The sequence below is a fragment of the Tetrao urogallus genome (genome assembly GCF_951394365.1).
Source record: "Tetrao urogallus genome assembly, chromosome: Z".
In the NCBI taxonomy this organism is placed as follows: domain Eukaryota; kingdom Metazoa; phylum Chordata; class Aves; order Galliformes; family Phasianidae; genus Tetrao; species Tetrao urogallus.
Genome location: NC_136816.1, coordinates 38,332,837 through 38,356,570, shown reverse-complemented (window position 1 = coordinate 38,356,570; position 23,734 = coordinate 38,332,837). Strand labels below are relative to the sequence as shown.

General features: G+C 39.0%; 1 protein-coding gene across 1 annotated transcript in view; it reads left to right on the top strand.

Moving 5' to 3' along the window:
* The window catches only part of PCSK5 (proprotein convertase subtilisin/kexin type 5), a gene marked incomplete at both ends in the record, with an annotated part of 197,944 nt that overhangs the window by 50,209 nt on the left and 124,001 nt on the right, over nucleotides 1–23,734 (top strand). The window contains one exon of the mRNA XM_079548178.1: nucleotides 22,792–22,935. Coding sequence (XP_079404304.1) covers nucleotides 22,792–22,935 — 144 coding nt within the window. The remainder of the gene's footprint in view (nucleotides 1–22,791; nucleotides 22,936–23,734) is intronic.

Genomic DNA, 23,734 nt, shown 5'->3' with positions numbered 1-23,734 from the left:
ATGGACCGACTTTAATCCTCTTCAGTACTGTTATCATCCATGCTATTGTTAATAATAATCGCTATTGCTGACAGGATTCTCTAATTCGGAGAAAAAGTTTCCATTTCTTATTAGGCTCATCCTGTTCTGCATGGCCTAGTTACCTACACAAGAAGTGAATATATAAGAAGATATTATTGTAAAACTAAGAATTTACTGGAAGTACAGTGTTTTGAATTGTGAGGCTGGAGGGAGAGGCACTGTTTTGTAGAGCACATAAGAATAAATATAATAGTTAAAGTGTATCAGCCAAATGTTTTCTTATGTTGGATGCTACTGCATGAGCAAAGAGGAAAGGGGTGTCCAGAGGTAACTCCCTGCAGCTGGAGAAGGCATGGCACTGTCAGAGAGAAGCATGGCAAAACTGCCATTTGCAATTTGTCCATAGCAGTGTATATCAATAGAGTGAGAATGTATTCCTCTGAGAAGCTACAGCATAAAATAACTGAGCTACCCACAGAATTGAATAACATAACTTCAAAAATGGTGTTCTGCTCAGAGAAGATGCTAGACAGTCTCTGAAATGCATGCTTGAGAATCATCATGAAAATTTATATAGCAGTGAATCTTAAGGCTGTAAGCCACAGAAATAAGTGGAACATGCGAACAAGCCTCTTGACTTTTCAGATAGAAAATGAGCAAGGCGTTCATAAGCTCATTGGAATGGAAGAAGAATTCTACTTATTAGGTAATATAAATCAAATAAAACATATTTTTATTGTTTTTGCATTCCAAACTAAAATTAAGCATAATTCAAAGCATTATTGAAGTAAAGTTTCCATTTTGCTTTACATGTATCTTAGGTCCACACTGGCGTTAACTCACCTTCTTAATTAATCCTTTTAAGGTCCAATTATGCTATTATTCTCTCCAAACTAAATTCTTTCTCTATTTTTTTTTTCTGAATATTTTTTTTCCTCTACTTTTGTTTGCTCTTTCCATTCATTCCTCATTGTTCCTTCATTCTGTACATAAACCATGCTTTGACAAAGTAGGTGGAACACAAAGTGCATTTGGAGGAGTACTAAAAGCAGACACTTTACAACCATTTGTTTGAAACCCACAAGAAAAAATTTTGTAAAGCTACATTGTACATCTCTTTAATCTTGTTTTCTCACAGTGAGGTAACAATACAGTGCAAAAAGACTACTGAACATTATAATCTACATGGCCTTTTTTTATAACAAGAAAAACATTAAGTAAATATGCTGCACTTCGGTTGCAGAAAAAAATCAAATTGCAAAATCTCTGAAAAAAATACTCTCAAAAAAATATGTAAACAGAAATCGCAGAATCACAGAATCACAGAATCATAGAATGGCTTGGGTTAGAAAGGATGTTAAAGATCTGCTAGTTCCAGTCCTCCTGCCATGGGCAGGGCTGCCACCCACTAGATCAGCCACTACATCATGTTCCTCAGGGATTTGGTCTCGAACACTTCCAGGGACGGGGAATCTACAACTTCTCTGGGCAACCCATGCCTCTGCCTCACAGCCCTCTGCATAAAAAATGTCCTCCTTTTATCTAATCTAAATCTTCCCTCTTGTAGTTAAAAATTGTTCCCCTATCACTATTAGATTATTAAAAAAATCAGTGTCCCTTCTGTTTATAAGCTCCCCTTAAGTGCTGGAAGGCGGCAATGAGGTCTCCCTGGAGTATTCTCTTGTCCAAGCTGAACAAGCCCAGCTACCTCAACCTTTCATCATAGGAAGGGTGCTCCAGTTCTGATAATCTTTGTGTTTTGAATTCTCTACAACAGCTGCACAACTCTCTTGTGCTGGGGGCCCCAAAACTGGACACAGCACTCCAGAAGGGATCTCATGAAAGGGGGACAATCACCTCCATCTCCCTGCTACCACCTTTCATAGAATCATAGAATGATAAGGTTGAAAGGAACTGCGAGATCATCTAGTCCAACCATCCTCCCATCACCATTGCTACCACAAGCACTAAACCATCTCTCGCAGCTCCTCATCCAGATGCCTCTTGAACACTGCCAGGGACAGCGACTCCACCACCTCCCTGGGCAGCCATTGCAGTGCCTGACCACTCTCTGAGAGAAAAAGTTCTTCCTTATGTCTAAACTAAACCTCCCGTGGGACAACTTGCAGCCATTTCCTCAGGTCCTGTTTGTTGTGGGAGAAGAAGCCAAACCCCAACTCACCACAACCTCCCTTCAGGAAGTTGTAGAGTGCAACTGAGGTCTCCCCTGAGCCTCCTCCAGACTAAACAATCCCAGCTCCCTCAGCCGCCTCTCATAAGACCTGTGGTCCAGACCCCTCACCAGTTTCATTGCCCTTCCCTGGACACATTCCAGGGCCTCAAAATCTTTTTTGTAGTGAGGGGCCATAAAGCAGATCAAGCATGACATGTCTTTCATGTGCTTGCTGGGCTCGTGCTTGCTGGGCCTGATCCCCTGGATGCCATGCACATGCTGTGGAGCCCTTCTTGAAGATGGGAGTCACACTGGCAAGCCTCCAATCCTCTGTGAGCTCTCCAGATATCCAGGAGCACTGGTAGATGGCTGACAGTGGCTCGGCAGTCACCCCCGTCAGCTCCCTCAGCACCCTAGCTGGAGCCTGGTCAGTCCCATGGACTTGTGACAGTCCAGATGGAGGAGGGGCTCTCTACCTGAATCACCAGGGAGGTATTCTGTGTAGCATCCCAGACTTCCAGATCGGAGTGTAAAGTGCCCTGAGGATAACTGATCTGCCTATTAAAGGCAGATGTAAAGAAGGCATTGAGGACCTTAGCCTTCTCCTTATCCTCAGTGGTCACGTTCCCCACTGCATCAAGTAAAGGATGGAAATTCTCCTTGGTTCTTCTCCTACCATTTGTATATTTGTATATTTGTAAAAAGATTTCTTATTCTCTTTGACTGCATTGGCCAATCAGAGTTCAAATTGGGCTTTTGCCTTCCTAACTTCCTCCCTGCAGAACAAAAGATCACTTGTGTTCCCGTTTCTTGAGCTAAACCCCTGAAATCTCTTCTCATAGTTCACAGGCTTCTCTGAGCAATTTCATCATTGCCCACCTGAACTATGAGTAATGGAAAGTAATCAGTGGACCTAACCAGATTTGGGAGTTTTCTAGTTATGTCCCTAACCTGGGCTCCAGGAAGGCAGCACACTTCCCGATGGTTCGGGTCTGGTCTGCATATGCACCCCAGGACACTGTTGGCCTTCTAGGCCACAAGTGCACACTGCTGACTCATGTTAAGCTTTTCATCTAACAGTATCCCCTAGTCCTTCTTGGAAGGACTGCTTACAATGAGTTCTTCTCCCAGTCTGTACATATGTCTGGGATTTCCCTGACCCAAGTGCAACACCTTGCACTTGGCCTTGTTGAACCCCATTTGATTCACATGGAACTTGTTCAGATCTCTTTGGATGGCATTCCTTCATGCTGTCTTATCAGTTGAATCACTTAGCATGGTGTTGTTCACAAACTAGATGAGCGTTTGTGGGATCTCCTCATCTATGTCATGATAAAGATGTTAAAAAATGCTGGCCCCAAGACAGTCCCCTGGGGGGCACCACATGTCCCTGGCCTCCACCTGGACATAGAGCCATTGACCACAACCCTCTGGCTGCAACTTTCCAACCAAGTTTTTATCCACTGAATAGTCCACCTTTAGAAATCATATTTCCCCAATTCAGAGATAAGTATGTGGTGTGGGACCATGTCAAAGGTCCGATGAGTCCAGGTAGACAACATCAGTTGCCCTTCCTTTGTCCACTGTTGCCATCACTCCATCATAGAAGGCCAGACTGCTCAGGTACCATCTGCCCTTGGTGAAGCTGTGCTGGATATCTCAGATCACTGTCTCATCTGGTATTCCTACTTTTCAAAACTGAATTGAAAAGCAGATGCCCAAATTTTATTGTGAATGAAATAGTTGGCATATAAAATGAAACAGCATATGGTCACGTGGCTGGTTGTCTAGCACCAAAATAAGATTACAAAGGAAGCATCAGGCTAGAACTGAGTGTTGATCAGCACATTGAATTACTTTTACTTACCAGCCAGTATTTATCAGTTTTTCTCTCATGCATAGGTCGTTCTGAAAGTAATGCCTCCTATTTCTTTCTGTGGAAACTACACAGATAGAAATAACACAATAACACTATTTGATAGAGGAAACTTTCAGTAACACTGTTTTTCAACATTGTCACCACTATTGGCTATGAATTTTTGCCAGAAGAACCTGAATGCCACATGCAGAAAAAACTGCACCAGTGGAGGTGGCCCATTGTTTCACACCAACTATGATGACATTGTTGCTAAGAAAGTTTTGCCCAAGCAGCCTATCTTCCATTGGCTTGAACAGATGGGAGTCAGAGGGTACCAAATCTGGGCTATATGGTGGGTGTGGTAGGACAGTCCAGCAAAGATTGGCAATGTGCTCCATGGTCTTCAAACTGATATGGGGCCTGGTTTTATCATATTCCAAGTGAAAGGCTGTCTTCTTCTCTGGGTTGACTCTGGAAGTTTGAGCTTTTAGCTCAGTCAGCATCACAGTATAGAAGTTAGAATTCATAGCTAGTCCAGGTTCCCAGCAATCCATAACGATCACCTCTTATCTCAAAAAACAGTGCATCACTTTACCTGCCAAGAGCCACATCTTGAACATTTGCTTTGATTATTAACATGTCACCACTCCATGGACTGCCATTCTGACTCTGGCTCATAGTGATGACAACATATCTGGTCACCAGCAATGATGCAATCCAGGAAACTGTCAATTTCAGCCTCATACTGTTTCAGTAGTTTCTGACAAACTTACGTATAGTTTTCACTCTGTTCCTGGTGAGCCAGAGAACAGAACATGTCCTGCGTGATCCATGTGCTGCAAACTTTTTGATATTCAACACTACTGATACAGTTTCTAACACACTGAAGCCAATATTCAGCCCATACACAGTTCCCTCATCATAATCTGCTGCATCACATGGATCAGCTGAGCAAGACTCTCTTCATTTTGTGATGTGACAGCTGTGCTTGGCTGTCCAGAACATGGCTTGTGTTTCATGTTTTCACTGCTGAAACACACCACCCACCACCTCACTGTGCTCACATCCACTGTTTTGTTTCCAGAAATGTACAGCAAGTGTTGATGAATGTCACTGGTTGCCATTTTTTCCTCGTGGAGGTGGAATTCAATCACACCCCTTTGCTTCATACACACTTCCATGTCAGACGCCCTTCTGCTGCCATCTGTCACATGGCAACAAAATGTAATATTGTTGGGAAGGTTCAGCCTCTACTGCCATACCACCAACATCTGTCTCCGACATTGTGAGCCAACACAATAAAATAGGAGGTATTACTTTTGGAACCCTCACAATTGTCCAATTAGATTTCTGGTACAGACAGATGCAGTGTCATTTACACCACAACTGAAAACTCTACAGCCTGAGGAGCTCTGAAGTAGTTGGAGTAGTTGCATATAGGGCTGGCTGTCTTCAGTTCTGATGATGAAACCAAAACTCAGGAAATGTTGCTTACTTTTCGCTTTCTACAGGAACTCTGATGTGAGCATTGCTTTGAGCTTTGGTGAAGGATCTTCTTCTCTAGTGTGCTGTACAGCAGCAGACCGATAGTTTATTTGTGAGCCCTTAGGTGAGCTGTACTAGCATTCACAGAAAAGAATACTCCTGCTCTGGTGCTGTATATTTTATACTCAAGGGCCGCCACAGTACGGCTAATAAGACTTTCCCAGCAGTGAGTAATGTGAGCCTCCTAGGCTTCTGTTGGCCTGAAATATGGTGGAGGTAAAAAGTTATACAAGCCAATTGTTTCCCCTGTGCTGCTGCTGATGTCTGTGTGGAGTTGTCTTATGCCTCCCTTGCAACTCCAAATGTGAATGGCAGAGCTGAAAAAAAGGATTTTAGGACCCTGGTCAGCTAAGGTGAGTGGGACTGTGGAAGGAAACCGAGGAGGACAAAAGAAGGAATGATGAGAAGCCTGATGGGATGGGGTGAGGGAGGCTGAGGGGAGAGAAGAGGTCCCGTTTTAAGCCCAAGCACAGAGAAAACAGAATCTGGAACAGATTTTCACCTGCCACAAATTAATATTTACCATCTTTACTACTGCCTAGCAGTTTACTTCAAGCCCACCTATGTCAGACATTAGTAGCTAAAGAAAAACCTCAATTTCTTCTTACTGTTCTCAAAATAATTTTTCTCTCTTTCTCTCTGTCTACATAGCTAAAGCCAAATCATTGTTCTTCCTGAGGTGGCATGACATATTTCTAAGTGTTTTGCATATTTTGAAACTTGGATTGCTTTTTGCATACGCTTTTTGCATTTGTGGTTTTTCTTGCACATGAAGATTGAGCCCTTAGTTTCTCAGAAAGGATACAATCTATGACTTCTGTGGAAGTACCACTAGGAAGAATCAAACTGCCTGTCAAAATATCACTTTGCAAATCTGTAGCTGGGAAACATAGCTGTTGTTCTCTGTGGACAAGGTAGAACTAGAAACATAAAGTCATGAAATGCACAATTTCCCCTGAATTCATTCAAGACTGGAAAACAGCAACATACTTTAGGTAATCAAAAAGACAAAATTAGTAGTTTTAACCTTATCTACTGAAAAGAGACTGTTAATGCAACTACTGTAGCAGGATTAGCAGGTTAAAAGTCCAGATAGGCTACTTGATGTTTTCCTGTGGGACATTCCATTATGGTTTACAGGTCAGCATCCCTGGAAGTTTACAGAAAACACAAAGAGGAAGCCAGCAATGTTCACAAATCGCACCAGCATTTTCACTGAACCTCAAAGCAGCAACAGTGAAATAATTTTCATACTCATTTGGAAGAGCTTCTCTGGGTGTCAAAGATTTGGTAATAAATCATACAGCATTAACTCATATTCCTCTACCAGTCTTCAGAGGGAGAGTATCCTCTTCTTTTTTTAACTTTAAAAAAATATTTAAAATGTGAATTTTTTCATAGTAAGAGCTAAGCCACATTAAGAAACTGGTACTCTTCTGTGCCATCTTGTTCTATGAAATACTGTGTATAAAGTTACAGTTTTTTCAACTGAATTTTACAGGCTAGTTTCTGCAATTAAAGTACCACAGAATCTATGCTGAATTTCTAATGAGCTGTAACAAATATCTCCATTTATCTTCAGTTCAAAATAAACAGCTAACAATAGATTTGGAATATAATTAGACAGAAAACTGCTTAGATTAACTACAAAATGTTTTATACTGAATACATTCAATAATACATTTAATGTATTTTAGGTTTTTTCTCTGGGAGCACTTAAACAAGAAACAAATTTCTGAGTACTCTGTACCCAAGCAAGCCTGATCTATAAAGTGTTCTTTGCAAAATAGAGATGAGAGTAGCACAATTTAGATCTAAGATGTTAAGTATCAGACCATTTTTAAAAATTATCTTTTACTGATGACAAATGACGTATGACTCAGGCTATCATGAGAATTGAGGTATCAAAACTCTAGCTTTCCTGATTCCTACATTTGTGCAGTTATGTTCTCTTCCCTTGTATCTCACAAGAAAGCACTGTAGCTAAGGTTATAAGTGTGCCAAGATCACAATCCTTGCTGACCCTAAGGCTTCCCTAGACCATGTTTAAAAAAATAAGAAAATTTAGTGAGGAGAGAACCTTCAGTAGAGCATTGACATTATTTATGGTACTTCTAATGCCATAAAATCTGTGCTATGAGTTCCAGCTGCTACTGCTCCAGCTACTTAAGAGTAGAATAGAAGAGTAAAAGTATAGCAAACTCCATCCGTGTCATGTCGGTGAGAAGTCCACTAAGTGTGTTCACATTTACATCGGAAAGGTCCTTGCTGTCTTTTAAATACAAATCTAGTGAAATTTAACGTAAATGAGGTGATCACTTTGAGCTGAGACTCAGAACACAGAGGAGTCTGTCAGCACAAAATCCAAGGCCTCCTTAAACAGGTTGTTGCTTTTAGAAAGAAATACCAATACTGAGGGGAGGAGCAATGTGGGCAATAACTGTGCTTGCTCTTTTGCTACAGAGGTTATAAATTCTGTGAAAGCTTAAACACTGGCTGTTTCAAAATAAGTTTATTTCTAGCAAACAGCAGAAATGCATGCCGGTCAGAGAGAGGAAGGAAATGTGCAGGAGGGAAGACCCTCATACAGGCCCAAGAGATTCGAATGTGAATCTTTTACACTGCTGACAGTCCTTTTGTCTTGCCCTTTCTATTCTATTAGAATCCACTAATCCATGAACGAGCGTGCCATTTTGAACATGCAATTGCCTGCATTTAACTGTCTTTATCTATTTTTATGTGAATTTCTAAAAGAACAAGAAGGTTATTTTCAGTTTTGAAAGCAATTCAAAACTACTTTAAGTTCAAATAGCATAAGCGTAAAGGCCTAGGGAGAGACAAATCTAAATATACATAAGAGACTACACATTAATTATGCATTGAGGTTTTCCTCTTGTGTGTCTTTAGGACAAGATAGAGTATTAATGAATGGTAAACTATTCTTGGAAGATGCTGTTTTATAATATTAGTTCATGGCTACAAGATTATATTTGGAAGCCAGAAAACCCACTTACAAAAAAATAGAGACAATATTAAGCAAAGAAAAAGAGTTTCTAAATTTATGAAGACGTTGAATAACTTCCTTTTTGTTCAACTCCCATGTGCTCCTCCACATTTTATATTGAATCAGATGTTTTTCCTTCTGTCTTCTGGTCTGGGCTCAAATAAGCCAATGTAAGAGTTCAGAAACAGTGTTTGAATGAACAGACCCACTTTGAATGACTGATCCCAGCTACTGCAACAGTGAAATCCATCTATTCTTGATTAACTAAAGCCTAATTTAGGTGAATTGAAATACAGACAAAGGAATTAATACAGCCAACTTAAATAGTCCAGTAGCCCTTAGAATTTGCAAAGGAATCAGTACGCATACAGAAAATGGGATTCTAGAAGAACATCCTGAATTCTTGTACCCCAAGTACTCCATGCCTCAGAAAACTTCCTCGGTGACATCTTCTAATGAGGACGTTTTTTTCCAAGATATCCTTGAGACTCATTATCTCACAGCCTACTCTGTATATTCTCTTCACCTCCAATCCTGTCCCGTTCTCTTCCATCATCACATATGACTAACTGAACATACCCAGGGGAAGCAACATAGTAGAGAAGAAAGAAACTGAGGGTGAGAGAGTATCATTTCTAACACCAGTGAGAGATTAGATTCTTTCAGCCTTCCTGATGATCGTGACATGCTTGGTTTTGATTTCATTATTAAATAAATTTGCATTTGTCATATAGTTTCCCTGCTTTTAAAGTAGTCTCCTGCAGTTTCTACCTGCTCCCACTCTAGAGTGATGATGAAATCACAGAATTATATAATCTTTAGAGTGGAAGGGTCCTTTAAATGTCATCTAGACCATCTCCTCTGCAATGAACAGGGCTTTCCACAGCTAGAGCAAGTTGCCCAGAGTCCTGTCCAGTCTGGCTTTGAAAGTCTCCAGGGATGGCGTACCCACCACATCCCTGGGCAACCTGTTTCAGTGCCTCTCCACTTTCACTGTAAAAGACTTTTTCCTTATATCCAGCCTAAATCTACCCTCCCTACTTGAAACCGTTTCTCCCTGTCCTGTCACCATAAACCCTGTTAGAGTCTGTTCCCTTCTGGTAGCTCACCTTTACATACTGAACGGCTACTATAAGGTCTCCCTAGAGCCTTCTCTTCTCCAGGCTGAACAGCCCCAGCTCTTTCAGCCTGTCCTCGTAGGATAAAGGTTCTACCCTTGAATCATTTTTGTGGCCCACCTCTGGACCCTTCATAAAAATGGATGTGACGTTTCTTTTTTTCCAGTCACCAGAGCCTTCACCTGATTGCCACTACTTTTCAAATATCATTGAGAATGGCTTGGCAACTACATCAGCTAATTCCCTCAGGACTCTGGGATGCATCTCATTGGAACTCACGGACTTGTAGATGTTCAGGTTCCTCTGGTGGTCAGGAACCCGATCTTCACTTTCAGTGAGAGGGACACTTCTTCCCCAGACCCTTCATTCCAAATCAAATGTTTGAGGGCTGTGTGATGAGCATTTATCAGAAAAGACTGAGGCAAAAAGGTTGTCGAGTACTTCAGACTTCTCCTTGTCTATTGTTACCAGCTTTAGTTGTCCCCCTGGGACAACATTCATTAACTTCCTGCTGCCCAAAACTCTGTGCTGAAGTATACCTTCTATTGTGATTACCAACTTTTGCCCTGCCCTGTTTAGAAACCTTTTTGCCTGGAAAAGTCTTTGTCTTTCACTATGAATAACAGAGCAGTTGCATACATGGATTTTTTTTTTTTTTTTAGAACAGTCAGTATCTATTCACAGAGATGCTGTTGGATTAAAATTTCTAAAGTTTTCTCCAGAAGTATTACAGTTTTTTTTTACCAAGTATTTGTCACCTACTCATAAAGGTTAAAGGAGATAGAAAAAAAAAAGAAACATCATCTCAATAGAATGTGTCACATTAATTCTCCTTTGACAGTATTGTTTTGTATATTTAATTGAATTTCACAGATCATTCTATTCACATTAGTTAATATTTCTGAGAGTAGTTAACATTGTACAGGATATGCGTAAAGCAGCACCTAACTTCAGACACCAAGACTGTCTTTCCAAGCATTTGAGAGCAGTTTTATGGCAGGAAAAGGTTCATTTCTTCCAGACTCTACTTTGTACTGAGTGTTTTGTGGAGTCTAACACACCGCTGCTTTAGTCTCATAGCAGCCTGCATCAGGATCTGAACTTTGGTTCATTCATTTCCCAGGTATGAGAGAGAATTGTCATGTTCATTTAGTTTGATCAACAGTCACTGCAACTGGTAATCTACATTCTCAAGCCCAGAATTTCTAATTAAAGTGCAGTAAACTTCCTGTAAGACATAAACATTAGGTAAAAGATCATGTCTGGGAAGGAGTCCCGTCAATAAGAACATTGTTTTAATAATTAACGTAAATTAACTTACGCCATGTAGTTGCATATTTGTCTTGTTTTGTACTTTTGTTAGGCTTTTCTCCCTAACAGTTTAAAGAATCTTCCATCTTCAAAAATTCCTTCAAGTTACTTGCATGCTGCATTTGAGTCATGTCTTCACACTCAGATGAAATAAATACATTGAGCTTGTTAAGAATCACTGTAAATAGTTTTTCCAGCTCTTGGTTCTGAAAACAAGTGGCAAGGACTCATTGTTCCTTTTCCAAGAGCATCATTTTTGAAAATTCAGTACTAGACGTATGCACATCAATCCAGAAAGTGTCCTTACTATCGTTTTAAGAAGTGTCTTAACCCACTTTTCTTCTTAACCCACTGCTTACCTATCGAAAGACAAACATGGTTTTATAGAACATCTTGAATTTACAGGTGATTTTCTACGTTGCCCCTTAAATCCTTTTCACTATTACTCTGTTTCTGGACACTTTCATTTTATGACTTGCAATCTTAGTCTTGCATAATTTTATGATTTTATATATATAAAATTATACTGCAAGCACACTGTTTAAATAGGTTCACATTCACAAGTAGTCCCTAGCACTGTCTCTATCGCTATAATTATTTCCCACTCCATTTGTTTGTGTCATCGTATTTGAGAGCATGCTGTAAGAGAATGTAACTTCAGTTTCCCATATTAATAGAAAGCTGCTAGCCTCTCAAAATTTAAGACTTAATAATTGCATATGGTGGCTAATGATTTCTTAAACAGAATGAGTTAACAATATCTGTTAATTCATGATAAAGGCTTCAAAGTACAGACAGATATATCAAGCCCTCTGCAAACTTCCTTATGAGCGGCTGTTATTAAATACTTACAGATTTGTAATCTCATTACATTTTCAAGTAAATAAAAGTATTTTTGTAACTTCCTCGTGCATTTACATGATAGAACATGACAGCTTAAAAAAAACCAGTAGATTGTTAGATTGGAGGTATATTATATTTCCACGAGAATTCCCTGTTTTACTTAAAGACCCTTTAAGCCTTCTGAAGTATTTTTGGCACCTGTTCATGTCAAAATAGTATTTTCAGTTATACAGAAGAGCCAGTAGGAGAAATGAAACAATAATGAGAGGAAGATACATTTACAGGTGAGATTCAGAAGATTCAGCTGGCAGGAATCACAGAAGAGTTTAACAGATATAGTAGGAATGGCAAGAAAGAATGCAAAATGTAGAGAAGAGGAGCCCAAAGTGTGTTTCGTTGCTACAATACTAGGAAAAGTGGAGGATGCAGAAGAATTGTCAACCATCACAAAATTAAGAACTTTTATCTTTAGTTATTGTTGCTTATCATCTTTCATTCTTACAATGCCCTTACCACAACTTTCTTTAGTGCTTTCTCTGTATTTGTCAGCTGCAAATTTCCTGTTTTTTTTTTGTTTTTTTTTTTAAATTAAGTACGTGCAGGAGGTAAGGCAGTTATCATTTACAGGCACTGCACTTTAAAGCTGAAACATGGCTTTACACACAGATTCAGTATAAACCTGACAGTAACAGTGGTGATTTTCCTTCCATTTCAGTTACATCACTTTTATTTTCTATTCTTTCACATTGATAAAAAGCCCTCACAATAAGGTTGTGAGTTTCTCTGTCTTTTCCTGTTTGCTTCAGTCTTCACTGGCAGTCAGGCTTTCCATGCCTCTTTCCTGAGCCTCTAGGCAAGGGCTGGAGGAGCAAAATCCCTCCCATTGTAAGAGAAGAGCAAGTCTGAGCCTGCCCAATGAGACTGGATGAGTACAAGTCTATGGGGCCCAATGACATAAATCCCAGGGCCCTGAAGGAACTGACTGGAGCCACTCTCCACCATATTTGAAAATACATGGCTGTCAAGTAAAGTCCTCAGTGACTGGAAAAAGAGAAACACTGATCCCATTTTCAAGAAGAGGAGAAAGGAAGACCCAGGGAACTCCAGGCCAGTGAGCTTCACCTCTGTACCTGGGAAGATCATGGAGCAGACTGTCCTAGAAGACACGCTGAGACAAGGAGGTGAGACAAGGAGGTGATCTGAGGCAGCCAGAACAACTTCACCAAAGGCAGACTGTGCCTGGTGTGGCTTCTGTGATGAAAGTGATGGTATTGGTGGACAAAGGAAAATGCAACTGATGTTGTCTACGTGGACTTGCAGGGCCTTTGACATGATGCCACACCACATCCTTATCTCTAGATTGGAGAAGTATGGATTTAAAAGGTGGACTGTTGAGTAGATAAAGAGTGGAAGGTCACAGCCAGAGAGCTGTGATCAATGGAATTATGTCCAGGCCAGTGATGACTGGTGTCCCCTTGGGGTTAGCTGTGGGACTGGTGCTCTTCAACATCTTTATCAATGACATAGACAGTGGGATAGAGTGATCTATTTGTGTATGAAACCGTTGTCGCCTTCTAATACTTGAGGGGAACTTAGGAGAGAGACCAACATTTTTTGTGGTCTAATAGTGATAGGACAAGGAAGAGTGGCTTTAAGCAAAGAGAGGGGAGATTTAAGTTAGATGCTTTAGATAAAGAGTGCTGAGCTAGTGACCCAGATTGCCCAGAGAATCTGTGGATGCCCCATCCCTGGAAGTGTTCAGTGTCAGATTGGATGGGGCACTGGGCTACCTGATGTAGTGGGAGTGTAGTGGGACTGTAGTCCTCCCATGGCAGGGGAGTTTGAACTAGGCAATCTTTAAGTTCCCTTCCAACTCAAGCCATTCTGTGATTCCTCCAGTATCAGTTCAAAACTATTCTCAATTCTATTTTTATTGGGCTTTAGTAGTAAAGATGGGGTTTAATTTAACAGCAACTCTTAAAGATGCTTACAGTCTTATAACTAGAAAGTAATATTGGTCTAGACAATTGGTCTGTGCCCAATTCTCCATGAAATCAGTGTTTACTAATATAATACAGTTCTCCAGATCATTATTTGTATTCTCCTTTGTATTCTCCAATACATTTTTTGTATTTTCTGATACAGGTGGAATCCTGACACTGCTGACATTTCTTTTAATACTTTCTGCAATTTTCACAGCAATTTTACATTCTCTACTTTGCACAGTATTCTATTCTTAGCACAGTCCTGCGTTCCTCCAGCATTTCAGAAGCACATTAATGCTTAATCAGCAGAGATAAATTTTATGAGACAGTAGAAGGAGTAACTTTGTGGTGCTTTTTAATTTATGCAAAACTTTTGTTTCCTGAATAGTTCTTCTTGGGCCTCCTTAGATTTCTCAGGACTAATTCTCAGATTTCTGCCAGTTGATATCATCTGCAAAATATAACTAGCCACTCCCTCTAGTGGTTTGGCCTTATCTTCCCAGATTTCTCTTATAATACACAGCAGGCCTTGCATTCATCAACCAAAGTACATTCAAATGGTGAACAGCCCATTGGTACCTAGGATACTTACTTCCCTATAGGCAAACTAAAATAGCAGCCATTCATCTTAGTATTATCCTCTACTGTTAATGAATTTTCACAGCATGCATTTTAGTGTTAAATTAAATATTTCTATAAGACTATCTAAAGAGGGTATGGAGTGATTTTTATACTTCTGTCTCAGAAGAACTGTTTACTAGGCTTAAAGTTTGTCCTCTGACAAGTTACAATCTCCTCTGACATGTCAACCCAAGCAAATAATGGAACCCAGGGTACAATAAGCTGATGGCTCTTTATGGCTCTTAGGGAAAAGGCTTGTAAGGTATTGAGTAGCAAAGGCACTGTGATACAGCTCAAGCCCCAAGAACTTCATATGCCCACAGGAGGAAGAGGAAAAACTGTTTCTCTGTTACTTAGAACAGAACGTGAGACTGTTTCCATATTCTGAAGGACATATGCCTCGCTTCTGCTCCCTCTTTTATCCCTCAAGGAAAAAAAAGGAGACATGCATCTTTCCCTCAGACTCCTGAATAAGTCCCGTTGTCTCATATCCCTCCCTGTCATTGTCCCTCTCTCCCTCCTTCTCCTGCACAACATCCTGCTACCATTAACACCAGATGTCACCAGGCTATTGCCTCATGGATCAAAGAGATCTGACCACAATGTAAAATAGAGAAAAAGGGATTGCAGTAGCGCAGCAGTCCTCACAAAGTTGCATCTGAGCATTCAGAACCAACATCTCTTCATCTTTTTCCTCATGAGTCCTCTCATCCATACAAGTTCAAAGCGTTATTAGAAAAACTAATTTTTCTATGTCCTTCTCAATCGGACCTCCTTTACTCCAACAGTTGTACAGCAGCAAAGCCTTCTTAAACTGTTTCCTTGTATCACCGTAGAATAAAAAGAGAGAGAAGGGGGAACAAAGTGGGTTTGTATAAGCTGCAGGCTCCTCCCGCTCTCATCAGTCTGTGGGAAGGTTGATGATTAATTAGAGCCATCTGTTCAGAGTCTTCCCTCTGTGTGGTGAGTTTGGTTCTGTCACATATGTTCACACAAAGTCTAAATAAAAACCCTTTCCCTCTCCCATGCTTCTTACCAACGTGATACAGGAATAATAGGTTTTGACTTGTAAATGGCATAAAAGGAAGTTGTGAAGAATGTGTCTTTCATAGCTTAGAGAGAATCCCTAGAAAGCTATGAAAAAGCTATTTTAAAGTAAGCCTTACCATCTCTCTGTTTAATAGTTGTCTTAGGAATAACCAAAACACCAAGCCTTAATTACCGAAGAGGGGAGCTTGGTCTACTAGATGACTGTAAGCTGTCTTTAGATTAGTTTTTACTCTTGTGCTTTGACTGAAAAATTGAGAACACGGATTTTTTTATGAAAAGTTGTAAACTAGTCACTGAAAGCAGATAATAGTAAAACTAGAAAAACATCTTTAGAAGATGGCTAGAAACTCCTTTTGATTGTCTGTAGTTAGCTTTCTTTTACTTCTTTCAACGCTGTTACAATGCTGCTGTTTTACCACTTGTCAAAGTCCTGCAGTACGTACAATGAATAAAAAGAATTCTCTAAGAATTCTGTTGCCCATCAGGCTTTTTTCTAGCTCATTCTGTATTCACAAATCTGCAAATGAGACAGGTTCCAGGCTGGCTGTAGAACATAAAAGCAAGAAAACTCAGAAATCCAAAACCAAACTTTAACCTGGATGCTGATACACTGATTCATGTCACTGTTTATACATTTTCAGTTTATATTACTCTGGTGATAAACACAATCTATGGCTCTGATTGAGAACGTGCAGGTTGTAAAGGAAGCTAGGGAGTTAAGGAGAAATTACTAGTCTGTAGCACTGAAAGCTCATAAGATATGTCCAGAATATAGTCTTGAATTTGCATATAAAATCAAGAGCTTAGGAAAAAAAAAAAAAAAGTCTTTTGTGATCTGAGACTGTAGTGTTCACATCCAATAGGAATAAAAAATAATCTTAAAAACGCATGAGCACTCAGGGTTTCAAACAGTCATGCAGTCATATAGACTCCATGAAATGATGCATTAAAAGAAATAAAAAAGCATGTTGGGACCCTCTGTAAAACTGCCCTATTTTCCTTTCTTTTTTGGGACTTTGAGGAGGTCAAATAAAAGTATGAGGCAAAGGCCACAAAAAATGGCAGGATGGAAAGAATTGTCTCTCTGAGGAATTATTCATCCTTCATGAAAACCGGATCCCCAGGGTTGATGCTGCACAGCTGGGGCAAGGGAGCAGCTGTACTTTTAATATATTCCCTCCAAATAATGAAAGAATTGCCATTCTCTCTTTTCTTGCTGTTATTGTCTTTGTTTTGTTTTGTGCTTTGTTTCTTTATTTATTTATTTTTCTTTTTCAGATAGGATTTTAGGCAGGTAAAAATGCCTTAACTTTTGCTTCACTTTCTGATCTTTTATTGCTAAGTCAGCTATTTATATACTAGTATTATTATAAGTGCTGGCCACAGGAGCAGTAGTAGTAGTAACAGGCATCATACAGGCATCTTGAGACAGTACTGCTGTAGAGACAGAGATATTTCCATGAATGCTTCTTCTCTTCATGCATTAAACAGGAACCACAGCCTGTGGAAATTATTTCTCTCCTCTTTTATCTGTCCTTTGCTGACTTTCAAAGATGTTTTGCATCAGGTTCCTGTATTTTTTCCAATGCTTTCCAGACAGGAATCTCTCTGTATGTTGACACAAATCTCACAGCATATGAGCACTGTTTCAATGACACATCAGGTGCACCAGATCTTTGATATGCCATTCAATAGATGATTGGTGTATCCAAAGTAAAATGAACACGTTCCAGCTGTCTGAATTCACAGATTTATTTATTTATTTATTTAACCTTTCTTCTCTTTCTGTGTATATGTATATGTGGCTTTAGTCTTTGGTGGAGGACATGGTGGACCTTTATGCCATTTCTATGAAGGCTTTTTTCATATTTGTTTAGTGGAGATGGCAGGACATGTACAATGGCCTGAGGGCAGTTTTAGTTTCTTCTCTGTGTTGGCCTTGAAGGAGTTTCTCCTATTGTCTCCTCTCAGGAACAAAATAGGACTAGTCAAGCATCTTGAATTGTGGAATGACAACTTGTGACCCATGTGGAACAAAGAGGCACACTGTTTCTGTGCCTCTACAGGTTACAGAATTTGCAGTAGGGACAGAAATTCTGCCATCTGCGAAGATAGAAATAGGAGAATTTTCCCACTCCTAAAACCTGTCATCAATCTGGCAGCTTATGGAATATGAACATGTAGGGCTTTCCTGTATTAACTTGTGTTTGAGCCAGTACATGGGTTACGGAAGAAACCAACTAACTTCAGAAAGTACCTGTGTTGGATAAGCAATGGAGTTGTCTTGAAAATAAATCTAATGCATTATGAATCATTCTATTTTTGGAAAGAATAGTGACGTAATCACAAAGAATAAGAGTTATGAGCGTTATATCTTTCACTGAAAAAAAACCGTAAATATAGCTTTGTAAATGATTCTTGTCTGACCATAGCCTTTGGTTAATCCAATGAATACAACAAACTCTTCTATATTGATTTCTTGTTCTCCTTCATTGTGTAAACAGGCATAAAATAATGTATGCTTGCAATTGTTCATAGTGGTCTTTAATTGTACTTTTGTTTGTTTACTTGAGGAATTGGTAAAGCTTAAGAACCAAATTCATTGCTGAAGTAAATGAACTATGCCATCTAAAGTTGCACTAGTGATAAAATTGGTGTTAAATATTTAATATGGTATACTCTTGGAATATTTCTGTTGATACAGAGACAGATATAGAAAAAAAGGCAACAATTCAGTGAGGCATGCATGACTTCAGAAGAGTTATTATTTAATGAAAAAAAAAATCTGCTTGGGATGAAACAGATCTTATATTATCTGCCTGCTCCTCCTAGATCTTTAAAATATTGTGTGCAGCTGTACTGAGAAATCATTTAAAGGTGAAACAAAAAAGAAAATTGTATTATTTTACTTATTTCTTCACTATTAATGTTTACTATTCTTATCCTATTATTTCACTTTTTTATGTTTTAAATATTGAAATGGTCCATCTCTTCTAATCTCTTTCAGGCAACTAGTATGCAAGATCAGAAACACGCATAACATATCACTAAAGTAGATTCAAGATCTGCCACCTCAAGATTGTTTGTTAAAATTGTCTCATTCTGTTTATCATTTTTTATTTCTCTGTTCTTCCTCATACATTGATAAGATCTTGTCAGAGAAGTCATGGAAACTCCAAAACGCAAGAAAACAATTCCTTATGAAGACTTTTGGAGGATCATCTTTGAGAAACTGTGTCACAAAATTAAATACCTATTTCTACTCTGTTTTTTACACTAATAGGCTTGGCAAAAGAAAGAATAGAGTTTCATAGTCACTGTTCTTTTAAGTTGAATTTAAGTTCTGAAATTCTAAAAGGTTTTGGCCGGTATGATTCTTCATTACTCACTTTCCCGTTCAGTTTTGCTATTGATCCCTGGTTGATCACCAAGGCTACCAAAATTAGAGCAGCAAACAGCTGACATTAAAATAGTCGTAATGACTATAAGCTAGTTTTTAGAGCAAATTTCACAGTATAGTTAAGAGATTCCAGACATATGGCTGACATTGAAAGCACCATGCAAAACAGAAAACATTTCTAATGTTGTGTCTACTTGCTAATTGCAGTCAGGCTTCCAAATTGTCTATCCGAAGATGCCTTATTCTTTTGTCTTTTTTCACTCATAATAATTGAATTTCAAGTATGAGAAAGGTTCTGTATTACACATTTTCCCTAATATAGCCCTTTCCCTTTCTGTGTGTCCTTCAGCCATCTTTCAACCCTGTAAAGTGTTTCTATTAAATAATGAGTGGTATCATTCACATTTTCCAATTAAAAAGTCTGAAGACAAGCACCATAATCAGAGTGTCTTTTAAAAATCTCAGTCAGATTAATAATAGTAGCTGGGTAAGAGGTTGTTTATTCATTTTGATGGTAACCTCTAGGCAATAGATGAAACCAACGTATGCTGAAATGATGCTAGCTTACTGCAATATGATACCAATGGGAAATTTCTAAATTACTTGATGTGCTGGAACTGGGGGAGAATTCCATAAAATATTTTATTCCATAATTCTGTATTCCAAATATAGTGCATACTATTCTTTTTAAAATTCAAAAACAATGGTTCAAAGATTAGCCTAGTAAAAATCTTGCAAACCCACAGCTTTTGTACATTAATGTGAGAGAGTGTGTTTTTGATTCTAAAAAGAAAGGACTGGAAAAATACATTGAAAATTTGCCCACTGATGTTAAATCCAATCACTGTGATGCACATAATTTTCATTATTGTGACACTGTTTTGTTTTTTTCATTTGGCTAACACTGAAAACTGAAATGGTGCTTCCAAATTCATTTGAAAACATTTCTCTGCTAAGCAGCTGATAATGTAATTTGGATAAGTAGTAAAGAAGCAGCACATGATTAAAGAAAAATAACAGAATGAAACCCAGCAGTGGAAAATTCCTTACAATAAATGTTTTTGAAGGTAAGAGGAATTTAAAGTGACAGGGAAGAATGCACAGAAACCAAGTAATAGATGGCATGTTATATGCTATTGAATATGGAACGGTGACATATACTATATTATGTAGCGTTTGAAGAGTAATCTGCCGCTAATATTTAAAACATTTCTGATAAAAGCCAAATCTTTGAAAGAAATGCGCCTAATCCAGAGGGATTAAAATTTAGGAAGCTGAGATCAGATGTTGAATCAAACAAAACAGGAATTTCATTGATAAGATAGTATTCAAAGAGAATATAAACAGAGAGAAAAGGGCACAGATAAAAAAGGAGGTGAGAGGACAAAGAATAGTAAGGAATAGATGCTATTTTTAAAAAGACTTGAGGATAAGTAACGTGTTGTAACTGTAAGGACTGAACTCCCCATCTGCTATTCAACTATTCCTGTTTGGATGCATCTTCACTGCCTTTGTGATCTCTATCTATCCTATCTATCTCTATCTGGATATATCCAGAATATATATTCTGTAATCTAGCATTGTAAGTGGGAATGCCATTACCCCTGCTTTACCCCAGGAATTTCTTTTGTGCAGAAGGATTCTGTTTTTACTAGCTTTGTGTCCGGTCTTAGAGCAGAGTAAGATAATCTGAATATCAATTTGATCTGGCACATCTCTTGCATGAACTAACACAGCACGTGGTAAAGCAACCGATGTCCCTTTTATTTGACTACATAAGTATAGGAAAACAGCTGATTAATTAGTCCCTTTTTACCATGATCACCAAGCAGCACTTCAGGTGAGTAAGTGGGGGCAGCTGATTGTGCTAGCATCATTAAGGGAAGAAACAGTCATCTTTTGGAGGAGAGCAGAGAGCTTGAAAGGCATTAACAATGTTTTGTTCAGCCTGTGTGGTTTGACAAGGTGGGAAGCAAACTGGCGACCTCATTCTCCCATGAAGATAGAATAAGATAGGCAGCAAAACAGCCAGAGGATTGCTCAGCGTTTCAGAGAGCAGGATGGAGGAGCAGGGTAATTAATTTTAATACAGGGTCATGGCTGCAAATCTTGGTTGTGCATTACCACTCTTGTGGGTTTGCCCTCTGGCTGGGGGCACGTGCTTCCACTTTTTATCTGTCTTCACACCAGTAAAATGTGACCAATGATACTTGTTCCTTTTGTAGGCATTTTCCAATGTTTAGTTCATTAATGCTTTTGAAGTATGCAAAAGCCCTGGAAGCATCACATACTTCTAATCCCGCTGTTCATATATTAGAAAGTCTGTTGTGTACAGTCATTACATTCACTGTACAGATGGTTAGTTTAGGCTGTAGTTAATTTCATAAATGCAGCGGTGTGAACATTTCCAAGCAATACATAGAGTAGAAGCTTTAAGCCAGATCTGTAGATTACTTGGAAATGGGCCTTGAGAGACTTCAAGTGCCTTCGTATGGGAATGGAAAGGCAGACAGGCTGGCAGGTGGATAATTGCAGGCACAAAGGGAAAACATCAAGGGAGACTTGCATGCTATGTATCCTAGTACTAAATAATGTAGTTTTTGTTTAGTAACAGCAAATATCCACTCTTAAATCCACTGGTTTGTGTCTGAAAGTGCAGGCGTGTTGATGAATGGGAGAAAAATGAGGAGAATGTGACAGTAACCTGGTGTCTTCTTGCACATTAGCATTCAGTGCATTGACGCTATGGAGGAATGAGTTGGGCCAAGTCAAGGTGAAGTGCATCACTCTGAATATTTTTGTACTGCCTGTGACTTGAGGAATGCCAGATGGAGGTACAGGGCCACGGGGCAGAAAGCGAGTGCCAATGCATGCTCTTGTGGACACTTGTTACAACGCAGGCTCCAAGACTGGTCTGTTTTCATTTGTTTCTCCTTCATCCCACCGTCTGCTTTTCTCCTCTTACACTCCTGAAGCTCTGACTGACCTTAGAGGGGCTGGAGGAAGGCAGTGCCAATGACGGGCTGTTGAACCTGTGTCCCTGGCGACAGCTCTGCCTGTGGGTTGGAACCACCCGTGAGACAGGCAAATGGCTATGGATTGTATCTTAGTGTCATGGCAAGCCACATGAACAGGATGCATTTCTTTTGAGGGAGAGGCTTCTAGTTTTAATTACAATAAACTTTCTTTGTCTACTATACCAGACTTAGTGCACTGAATGCTGTATCCCAGGCTGTTCTCAGTCGTGCTATCTGCAATTCTTCAGACACTTTCAGCTGCAAGTTTTTCAGAGTGTTTGATTACAGGTTCTTAAGTGCTGCTCATCTCCTGCTGATACTACACAAAACCTGCCAAAAGCCTTCTTTTGTAGATGGAGTTGAATCTGGATTACTTTCCAGACATTCTGTCAAGAAATTATACAGCACAGAAAGCAGCTTTTGTTTCCATGGCCATTCCAATACAGGCTTTTCTCTCCTTTTATCTGCATATGGTTTGTTTCTCTGAAAAAAACTGGAATAATTCAAATGTAATTTCAAATGAGCATGCTTAAAAGATGAGAATAGTTGCTTTATTTTACACACAGATCTCTGTGGTTCAGTGTGGCTAGGTGTTTCCTTTTGCTGTTGCTTAACATGAAGAATAGTTTGAAAAAAAAATAAACAGGCTTATTTTTTCATAAAATTTGGCATTTATTTCATAATTGTTTCTTTATAAATAAAGGTATTGATCCTGTAGATTTGTTATTCAAGTCATATGCTTGAGCTAATTTAAATGATAATGTTAATGTGAGTGGGATAATATCTCAACCTCATGCTGCTCACTAATCTGCAGCAACCAACATTTTTATCTCTTCTCTCTCCAGCACTGCAGTGATAACACTCACCATTGCCAATCAGATATGAATATCGTAGGTGCTTGGAAGAGAGGTTACACTGGAAAGAATGTTGTGGTGACCATCTTGGATGACGGCATTGAAAGAAACCATCCAGACTTGATGCAAAATTATGTGAGTGTCTGCAGTTTGATTTGCTGCTTCATTGTTAACTTGAAGTAAATTTGGTTAAATTACTAGAAAGGTGGAGGGAGGAAGGGAGGGCAAGAGGGAGGGAAGGAGGAAAGAAGGAAAACATCTCATAAGAGGGTTTCCTCTTGATATGATAACACCATTAGGAGGAAAAAAGATGAATTTTGGTAATTTGTATTCCTTTAGTTTGAAAGTTTATTGAGTCTGAACGTCTTTAGTATCTGAATGCACCTTGTAACTTAGTGCTACATTTCTGAAGGATTGGAGTTAATAATCAGATGTTTTTTTCTCTTCTATAATAATTTTATCAAATATCTTAATACACTCAGAACTTAGGATCAGAATAACTGCTTTCCCCAGTTAACATGAGCAGCTGAAGTCCATTCTTGACCAATTCATTTAGCTAGGAAGACAGTAGCTCTTTCAAAGGCTGTAATGTTAGGCGAATCCTTCCATGTATTTATTTTCAAAGCTATTTATCTTACTGCTAGAAATAATATTAAAGGAAAAGGATATGACTCACTCAATTAAAAACAGGTGCAGAATATTTTGGAGTCTTTATAGTAAATCCCTCTAAATCTCAGTGAGCCTTCTCCCAGTTTGCTATAGGAGAAGATCTGTGTGCTTTTATTTTTATTCTTTTTTTTTTTTTTAAACTATGTCAGATATTTCGTATCACATCAGAAGATTTCTGTTTGGTTATGGTTCATCATATTTAATGATTGTTTTAATATATTTCGGAAGGGTTGCATAATGCTAGGAGAAGCTGGTTCTTCAGTGT